At 36.4% G+C, this 11069-nt stretch overlaps 1 protein-coding gene across 2 annotated transcripts in view; it reads right to left on the bottom strand.

Annotated features, from left to right (window-relative positions):
• Window positions 1-210: 210 nt before the first annotated feature.
• LOC106463982 (LIM domain transcription factor LMO4.2-like) overlaps window positions 211-11069 on the bottom strand; it is a 68597-nt gene continuing 57738 nt past the window's right edge. For both annotated transcript variants that reach the window (XM_022391629.1, XM_013924084.2), the window contains one exon: window positions 211-1980. In XM_022391629.1, coding sequence (XP_022247337.1) covers window positions 1710-1980 — 271 coding nt within the window. In that variant the 3' untranslated portion in view covers window positions 211-1709. The remainder of the gene's footprint in view (window positions 1981-11069) is intronic.

Below are 11069 nucleotides of genomic sequence, written 5' to 3'. Positions count from 1 at the left end.
ACCAGTTATGTATTAATAAAATGAAGGATGTTCATAAAGCAAGATATAATTCCTTACGAGTACATTTGTTATTGGAAGAGTTGTTGAGAATGAATTATCCAAACTTTCGCAAAAAGTGAACACTAGTTTAAAATTTTTAATAAAAAAAAAATCCAAAACTTGAACCGTCAATGTTTAAACCACAAATGTTATTAAAACGTTACTCTGAGATAATGCAAGAAACACAGTCAATTTATTTTACACACTCAAAAACAAACTAGATAATACTACATTGCTGAAGAATTAGTCACAAAATACATTACTGTGAGCAGTTTGGACAATATGAAAGAAATAGCTCAGATTAGTTGGTTGGACCGTGTAACGGCCGAGTCTTGATGGGTCACGAGATCGTGCTCAATCTTTCTATGGACAAGACATGCTGGTCAGTGAGAACATCACACAGATGATCGCACCACGCATAAAGAACATAGTCAATTGGTAGAAGTAAAAACATCTTGGTGTTGTAAACTCACAATTCTGTTGCAACGTATGTCCTGAACATTTTCACACACTATTCGTTCTGATCTTTCGTTTGGAATGTCATGGACGAGTAGATGAGGAGAGTACAGTTCTATGTATATTCAACTTGGAGTGCCATGATACGAGAGTGTGAGGACTTACCTCAGAGTGCACACCTTCAAGTAAATACTATATGATGGATGGTAAGTTTTCCTCAAAACTTTGAAACAAAATGACTGTTGATGATGGTGATTCAAGACAGAACGTTTGTAGTCACTGTAGCACCAATAAACTTTAGTTAAACAAAGAATTTTAATTAGACTATTAAATATTTGTTTGATGATTTTATTTCAGTCTCAACATTTAAACCGCTGTAAACTCGTAAATCAAGACCTCAAAACATTAGGAAAAAAAACAACAACCAAAAGTATCAAACCAAGTTGAGCAACAGTGGTTTGCGCTTCCCTTATTCATGTTTTTTTTTGGTTTGATGATCCGATTCGTGCTGCTGTTGTTAGCTGTGAAGATCGGAGTTACACAAAAAGTTGAACGAATTCCTTCATTACTTAATCTTGCAATTTTGAAAGATCTTTTAAAACTTTAGAGTTTGTTTACCTGAACCATTAAAACCTTTTAAAACAGATATTTGATTCAAGCCTTCGATCAGACTTAGTATATATCGAACTGCCTTTTAAGTTAATTTTCCACTGACCATGACTCAGTAATATATGAGATCGAAACAAAACGGATGGGATACTTGTTAAGTCAAAGGCGTGATGTGATAATCACTAAACTTTACATGCTCAATCAAAATCATTATTTACATGATCCAACAAAACACCGTTAACGACATGACTAATTCAATCTAGCAGTATCCATTACGTGTTAAATAGCCGTCATATCTATACGATCTCTAAGTACACTTTACTTCATCAATCAAAATTGTGATTTAAACCATCCAGTAACACAGTGTATTTGTTTACTCGCTGCCATGATTTACACGTCCAACAATACACATTACTTGATCACGACTCGAACGATCCAGCAGTTCAACAGTTTTTCTGAAACATGATTTACAAGATGTAGTAACACGCTTTAGTCCGATGAACAAATAATAACACTAGCGTCAATGAAGCCTATACTTGTTTGTATATATATATATAAGTCACTCTTATAAAAATCTGTGAATACAAGTAAAGGAGATAATGCTCTCACACAGCTTTTATGGCTGAGTTGGACCGAACCTTTCCTTTTCGTACACCAGACGTCGACACTGAGCCTTTAAGGATTTTCAGACAGTCCTGTTCACAGAAGACACTGCCGTTGACCAAGTTGTAGCGGTCACCTGGCACCAACTGGTTATGACACTTGACGCAAGCAAAACATTTGAGGTGGTACACGTTCCCGTGGGTCCTCATGACGAACTCGTTGGCAGGGATCAACTGACCACAGGCACTGCAGGCACCGGTGTTGCCGAACATGCTGAAAGAAAGGAACGTCATTATTAGTGATAATAAGTAGAAGCATAAGGCATTTTCGGGGATTTGTGTGAGGCTCGTGAGCAAATGACCTGTTTTTAATGAATCAGTACTGGATTACTAAATAGTAATGTGTACAGACACAATATATTTATTTATTTATGTATGTAGAGGTGATGATCAAAGCTGTGTTAAGAGCAAACTGTATTAAACAAACATTTAAAAATATTAAACAGTCACAATGAAAATTGATGAAAGACAAAGACATCAGTACGAGGAGTTCAGGATTTAGGTTTTTATTTTCCCAAGACTTCTTCTAAAGTATTTTTTGTGTCAGTTAAAACAACTAATATCGAGCAAATATAATAGCCCCCCAGTGGCACAGCAGCATGTCTGCGGACTTACAACGCTAGAAACCGGGTTTTGATACCCGTGATGAGAAGAGCATAGACAGCACATTGAATAGCTTTACGCTTAATTACAAAATACATAATTATTATTTGAAATATTTAAATTCTGTACAGAAAAGACGTTCCTTTCATTTGTTTCGGTTACTTTAAGCTCGTTACTACTACTTAGAAAACATCTCTGAGATTCTTTATATTCAAAGTAAAGTCGTAATATTATTGTTTTCTTCACGTTAAAAGTCTTAATGAAATATTGAAGAACCGAGGTTATTCTGAGCTGACTATTTGAAGCGACTACTCTTTGTACACCACAGCGAAGCTTGGCCAATGAATGAATTAAAATGTTTTTCATAAAGAAATGGCCTGGCATAGCCAGATGGTTAGGGCGCTTGACTCGCAATCTTCGGGTTCGAATCCCCGTCACACCAAACATGCTCGCCCTTTCAGCCGTGGGGGTGTTATAATGTGACGGTCAATCCCACTATTCGTTGGTAAAAGAGTAGCCCAAGAGTTGGCGGTGGGTGATGACGACTAGCTGCCTTCCCACTAGTTTTTCACTGCTAAATTAGGGACGGCTAGCGCAGATAACCCTCGTGTAGCTCTGTGCGAAATTCATAACAAACCAGATCATAAATAAGTACCAATCCTGTAAATGCTTCTGTCATTCGATCCCGTTTATATTAATTAATCATTTACCAACCGTTTTTATGTAAGCTAACCGTCTGCCGCCCGATTTGGTAGATTAATCATTTGTAACCTCATTCGGTAGACTAATCATTTGTAACCCGATTTGGTAGGTTAATCATTTGTAACCTCATTCGGTAGATTAATCATTTGTAACCCGATTTGGTAGGTTAATCATTTGTAACCTGATTTGGTAGATTAATCATTTGTAACCCGATTTGGTAGATTAATCATTTGTAACCTGATTTGGTAGGTTAATCATTTGTAACCTGATTTGGTAGATTAATCATTTGTAACCTGATTTGGTAGGTTAATCATTTGTAACCCGATTCGGTAGGTTAATCACTTGTAACCCGATTCGGGAGATTAATCATTTGTAACCCGATTCGGTAGGTTAATCATTTGTAACCCGATTCGGGAAGTTAATCATTTGTAACCCGATTCGGTAGGTTAATCATTTGTAGCCCGATTCCGTTGAAGTTAATCATTTGTAACCCGATTCGGTAGGTTAATCATTTGCCACCCGGTTCCGTTGAAGTTAACCACTCTTATATCAGCCTCTCCCCCCTTCCTAAGTGAAAAGTCTGAAGGCTTATAACGCTAAAAATCGGGTTCTGATACAAACGATGGGCACAGCACAGATAACACATTGTGTAGCTTTGTCTACATCTATGATCTTTCATTCTGGTGTAAACCAGGTAAAAATGATGTTGCATTTCTTGAGATATCTTCCAGACCGTGAAACCTCACGTGAAACAAAAAAAAGTAAGTCTACGCACTTATAAAGAAAAATTCTGGGATTCCATTCCCTGCAGTGGACAGAGTGCAAATAGCCCATTGTGTAGCATTCCACTAATAAAACAACAACTATTCAGGCTCAATATATTAATGCAAAGACTCCAACTTGGATACATAACGCTGAGATAAATATTAAGTCGAACAGTACCGGTGCTATAATGGACCCAACTAAACCACACATGGAGAGACCTAAGTACGTGCTTATGTTACTAAGTCCCGTTTTTTCGTGATCGTAATAATTTGATGTCCGTCACTGGAGAAACACAGAACATCGAAGAAAAGTAGCGGACCGCCAGCGAATTGGTAATAACTATTAAACATCACGCCCCCTGTTGTTGATCGTATGTAATTTTACGTGTTTCACTCCATAAACAGTTTCTCTTGCTATTTAGTCTTAAAGGATGACACGTGTCTTTTTTTTTTACCACTGCTGTTTATTAGGTGTTTACAGGTGTGCTACTCTTGCTTGACCATTACCGTTTATCGTTGGTGTTTACACGTATTTCTTTTGCTTGACCACTGTTGTTTGTTCTTAAGAGTTGAAATGTTTTTGTTTGATCGCTAATGCTCACCATATGTGTTTACACGTGATTCTCTTGCTTGCCCACTTGTTTTACCAGACGTGTTTACACGTATTTCTTTAACTTGACCACTGCTGTTTACACGTGATTCTCTTGCTTGACCGTTGCTGTTTACCATACGTGTTTACACGTGATCCTCATGCTTGACTATTGCTGCTTACCATACGTAATTACACGTAATTCTTTTGCTTGACCGTTGCTGTTTATCATACATGTTTACACGTAATTCTCCTGCTTAACCGTTGCTGTTTATCATACATGTTTACACGTAATTCTCCTGCTTGACCGTTGCTGTTTATCATACATGTTTACACCTAATTCTCCTGCTTGACCGTTGCTGTTTATCATACATGTTTACACCTAATTCTCCTGCTTGACCGTTGCTGTTTACCATACGTGTTTACACGTAATTCTCTTGCTTGATCGCTGCTGTCTGTCATGTTCTTAAGCATGTTTCTCTTGCGAAGGATATATTTTTAGGTTATATTTTCATCTTGAGTATTTGACAGCAACGTTTAAAATTATAACATCGACAACCTGTAACGCTACACATAAATAACTTGAACAACTTCGTTATGACAGCGCCATCAAACGATCAATGAAACCAACTATTCTTCAAGCGTCAGCTAAGGAAATTTAATTTCCGATTTTGGCGAGCAGGCAAACTAAATTATTTGTAGTCAGGCACAAGGAATATTGGTTCAACAAGTCTGTCAGGCAAAATTAAATCCTATACAGCAGAATACACTGAAGGAGCGAGGCCGTGAGCTTAGGGCCAACCAACTAATAAAAAAATACACGTTGCTTTACAAAACAACAACAACAAAAAACGGAGGCTCAGCGGCAACTCCGTGGGCATATAACGCTAAAAGTTGGATTTCGATATTCGTAGTGGGCAGAGCCTAATTCCATTGTAACGTCAAATAAACTGGAAAAAAGTTTTCATTTAGACGTGTCAATTATTATCTATTGTCAATTATCCAGAGCTCAGACAGCTCACTGTATAGCTTTGTGCTTTACAGCAAAGAAAGAAAGAAATGAAAACATTGTTGGTATAGTGTTCTTGAAATGTTCCTCAAGCTTCTTCTTCATGACTGGTATAACGCTCTTGATACGTGCTGGAACTCTTTTTTTCAACGTGACTGGTATGATTCATTTGAAACATTGTACAAGCTTTTCTTCTTCATGACTGGTATAACGCTCTTAACGTGTGATGGGAGTTTTTCCTTCTACACTTTATCAGTTCGCTTTAAGTTGGTGCTACAACACACTTACTTAGCTCAACAAAATTGTTTACGTTTAGTTCACACCAAAATACAGACACGCGGGAAGACAGGTAAAGGTTTTGTCTTCCTTAATTATCTTAAGTCAAGTGATTAAACTAAATAATACTCCAAACACAGGTAGATAAGACAGATATACATGAGCGAATAAGCAGACCTTGAAAAGACAGATAAATGTTTGAAATGTGTTCACTCTACCTTTTTCACGATTCATTTGCTATTTGTCCGCAAAATATACACGTACACGTTTTCGAAATAAGTGGTCGACACTCTGATGTCGTCGGTAACAACACCAAGGCTTTCAATTTTTATTTCCTAGGTTTGAAACACTGAAAGCTATCACTTAACGTCCTTTTGTTAGAGTTGTATCACCACATTTTGTTGAATGTTTTTTTTGGCCTACCTATCTACAGGTAAAGATTGCGGCCTTCTTATCTGATATTAATGTCGTGTTTACAATACTTATCAAGACAAACTTTGTAACTCAAGCAAATTCAAATCTCTCTCTCTCTCTCTTTTCTTTCTTTCTGTGTACATATATAGCTAATGTAACATAATTGTCAACGACGCTCACGCATTTTAGAAAATGATTACCGTACTTGCCGGTGTATAAGACGGCCCCTGGATTTGTTCAGCAAATTAAGTGTATTTCTTTGAGTTCCGGTGAATAGGACGACCTCTATTGACAAGCAAGTCTAGGATGTTATTTTTGTAAAGGTATTCTTAAAAGTTATTTTTAAACTGTGCTAAACTGCGCTCTGGGGTAATCAATACAACCACAAGTGTGGTTTTTTATGCTCTTCAAAAGTTACAGACAGCTTAACTTAAGTCACAAACATGCACTAAACAACTTTACAAAATTTTAATCACAGTTGATCTCTGTTTCTATTACAAAAAAAAAATCTAAACCTTAAGATATGGTGATCTACTAGAAAAACCTGTTTACAAGATTAGTGTATGTTACAGAAATTGACTTTTTTTTTTTATTAAAATATTAGGAATATTTTAGTACGACGGATGATTTCAAATCAAAAATGTCCTGATTAATTGTAACTAGCATGTGAGATAAATAACTTCTAGTTATGAAGAACCGAGACAAATGATACAATTACAAATATGTTATTGTAACGCAGTAGATGTCAACACATTTACTCAAAATAACAAACAAAAGTAAAAGGAACAACGTAGTTTTGGTTAAATATGCTATTAACTGGAGAGTTCTTACTGGAACTCTATCCTTGAACCTGTGTATAAGACGAGGGGTAAAATCAGGCATTGTTTTAAGAGTAAAAAGTTTCGTCTTATACACACGTAAATACGGTAATATTTCTCCGAGATCACACTATCTGTCTCTTTTGAATGTGCTCAAAATGTGAACTTATACAAGAGAAAAGTAATCTCCACATTCTGGCAAAATATATATATATTTGTAGTAGATCATGAGGCCCAATGTTAGCATTCTGGGCTGCAGTGCTGAAAGTCCTACGTTTGAGCCGAGACACATCATTGAGCATGCTTCTCGCATTCAGATGTGGGGGTGTTATGGCTATGGAAAACAATTCTGATATTAGGTCATCAGTAGCCACATAGGTATCGGGTGTTACTGACTAGCTGTCCACCCTTTGATCACCAGCCCTAAAATTCGGGATGGTTACACCAGAATCTTGGGGAAGTTTAGACCATGTGTCGCATAACGTAGTTTTCAGATTACAAATGTTAAATTCCAAGACCATAACAGCCTAATACATTGGAGGATGGGAAAAGTATATATAAATATAGATATGATGAATTTATAAGTAATAGGTTTGGCACCTGTAAGGGGGGTGGGATTAATTCACGAATTTTTATAAAGCACTGAAACAAAATGTTGCATACAAATGCTGAAAGTTAATATAAATGAGAATTCTCAGTTCGACCACTACAGTTTCGTTAAAAATAATCTTATTTCAACAACAAAAACACGCTTTTCACAAGCAAAAAGAGTAATTCGGAGATGATAGCTACACAGGGACGTACGCAATAAACCTTGTGACACATACCCATCAATGTTTGTCCCTTAAAATTGATAAAGGTTGTCAATTATGAGAAATAACACCTGTAAAAGTACCTTATACTTTGTTTGTTGAATTTTACGCAAAGCTACGAGAGAAGTAATAAACTAGAGAGAAGGCAGCTAGTCAACACCACCCACCGCCAATTCTTGAGCTACTTTTTTTTACTAACGAACAGTGGGATTGACCGTCACGTTATAATGTCCCCACGACAGAAAGAGCGAGCATGTTCGGTGACAGGATTCGAGCCCGCGACCCTCAGATTGCGAGTCCACCATTGAACAGGTAAGGAGGTTAAATGTTATTATTATGTTTAGTACATTAAAATAAATACAACATGCAGCAATTAAATCATAATTTCATGTGTCTGACGAAGATAACAAAAACAAAAAAAGCTGTATTTTAGCTGTTCTTACGTAAGAAGGTCCAATGATACAGCATATTAAGGTTCAAAGCTACTCACTGTATTTTCGCTTTCAATCATTTGTGGTTCAATACAGTCTTCTTTGGGTTCTAACATGGAAAAGTCTACAACAAAATACTTCTGTTAAACACCTAATTTGTACATTGACAGACGGACAGGTATGAGTTTACTGTGTTTTTGTGTGTGTGCATGTCGACGGTGGATTGTTTTCGATACTCGCGCAAAGCTACTCAAGGACTATCTATTGGTAGACCATACGGAAGGCAATAGTGAAAAGTACTTACCGCCAACTCTTAGGCTACTCTTTTCTGACCAAATAGTGGGATATGAATCACCATCTTCATAGCGCTCGACTCGCAATCTGAGGGTCGCGGGTTCGAATCCCCGTCCCACCAAAGACATGCTCGTCCTATCAGTCGTGGGGACGATATAATGTGACGGTTAATCCCACTATTCGTTGGTAAAAGAGTAGCCCAACAGTTGGCCTTCTCTCTAATCTTACACTGCTAAATTAGGGATGGCTAGCGCAGATAGCCCTCGTGTAGCTTTGCGCGAAATTCAAAACAAACAAAATGCGGACGCGAATTTTGGATTTGCAGATTCATAGCAATTTGGCAAACTACTTTCAAATTCACAACATTATAAAATGACAGTGTATTAAGTGCAAGTCGAGAACGTAATCTGATTACTAACTCTGACCGAAATTTAATGTTATATAAGTTCCGTTTCTGTTTGGGAAGAGTTATAACGGGACGTAAATGTGCAAACTGGAAATAGCACAATTAGTTTGTGCAGAGCGAGCTCGAAATTAATGCATTACATCTCGGAAACTGAAAGCTGATATTATAACGTGCAGTGTTCATTTTGTTTTGTGGCAAGCCACATACAGCCTCTCGTCTGCTGTTAAGTAACATATTGTATCGTGTACATCCGATGATATTTTCCTTATAATTATCTGAGCCCTAACTTTGTTCTGTTTTCCTAACCACGCCGAGAAGAATTGGCTTAGCTCTGAATTTGTTTTTCGCAGACACATTACGAATGAACGTTCAATTTCATATCACCTTGCCAACCGGCGCTAAATCAATTTCCCGGCAACCTTAGTGCCAATCACATGCAGATGAAACAGCGGTTTCGTTTGTCCACATGTTGCATTGTTGTTTGAAGTGGAAATATAAAATCAGCTTAGATACTGTAGCATAGAAACTTTGATTAAAGATGTCATTAATATATCTTGTTCATTAAAGTTTTATACAGTTAAAGTATTCATTATTTGGATGACTTGAATCCGTAACACGGTCTGCAATTGTCGCCATGTTTTAAATTAAAATGTTGTTACCGGTGCATATTGCACACTAAATTATATAATCATATGCACCACTTAATTTCTTCCCCATATAAAGTAATAATTCAAATAACTGAGAAAATCAAAAACTTCACAAATCATTGTGGATTTATTATTAGTGAGTACAAGAATATATATGTATACCACAGTTACTCGAGTAAACTGGAAACCAGCGTTATTTTATCTGTACTTCAGAAAGAGTCTTGATTATCTACATAAATGAGAAACGAAAGATTTTCGTGCATTCAAAAGTCATTCGCTGTCACAGTGAATGACTTTTGAATGAAAACAACGATAAACAGACAGTGAATGACTTTTGAATGAAAACAACGATAAACAGTAAACAGACAGTGAATGACTTTTGAATGAAAACAACGATAAACAGATCGTTGTTTTCATTCAAAAGTCATTCACTGTTTGTTTATCGTTGTTTTCATTCAAACGTCATTCACTGTTTGTTTATCGTTGTTTCATTCAAAAGTCATTCACTGTCTGTTTATCGTTGTTTTTACAGCAAAGCTACATTGGGCTATCTACTGTGTCCACCGCGGGAATCGAAGCCCGGATTTGAGCGTTGTATGTTCTTAAACTTACCACTTCCCCACTGGGAGACAGTTCTGCACATTCAAGACAACTAGGAGAAGAATTACTGTTCACATGATACAGAATATCGATAAATTGTCCTATTAAACTAATTAAAAAGTTTATTCAACAAACACAGAGGTTAACTCTATAATTAGAAACTGCACACGGTAAAACCATAAGCGAGTCAAATATTTGGACCAGCCAAAATTTGGGAAACGTATAAACGTGTATAATCGACATTAAAAAACTAAAGTTTGTAAAATAAAAACAAACGAACAAAACGTTATTATTTCCACATTGTCAACGTCGACCTCAGCATACAGATGTACTAGTGTGACGTCTAGTTCAATATTGTATACATGCTCACTTTAAACCAATAGTTGTCCTTATCTGTACTATACGTTAGCAGTGTCCAAGTCTGTTTAATTTATACAGAGTGGTTATAAGTAAGCCCATATTTGTATTATACATTAGCAGTGTCCAAGTTTGTTTAATTTATACAGGGTGATTATAAGTAAGCCCATATTTGTACTATACATTAGTAGTGTCCAAGTCTATGGGTTTAGTTATAATCACCCTGTATAAATTAAACGTGGTAATACCTTTAAATACCAATACTGTATTTACTGCATGCATAAATTGGTTTACTTCTCTCCCTCTCTGTGTTATAACAATACGAAATTGGTCACTTGAATGAAATGCATGCAAAGATCAATAAACGAAGTACAGAACATATGATGTAGTAGTTAACAATGTAGAGAATAGATGATGTAGTAGTTAACAATGTAGAAAATAGATGATGTAGTAGTTAACAATGTAATAGAACATATGATGCAGTAGTTAACAATGTAGAGAACAGATGATGTAGTAGTTAACAATGTAGAGAACAGATGATGTAGTAGTTAACAATGTAGAGAACAGATGATGTAGTAGTT

Source organism: Limulus polyphemus, unplaced genomic scaffold, assembly GCF_000517525.1.
Source record: "Limulus polyphemus unplaced genomic scaffold, Limulus_polyphemus-2.1.2 Scaffold1534, whole genome shotgun sequence".
NCBI classification, from domain to species: Eukaryota; Metazoa; Arthropoda; class Merostomata; order Xiphosura; family Limulidae; genus Limulus; species Limulus polyphemus.
Note: the sequence above shows the minus strand (reverse complement) of the source record. Positions and strands in the feature narration are given on the sequence as shown.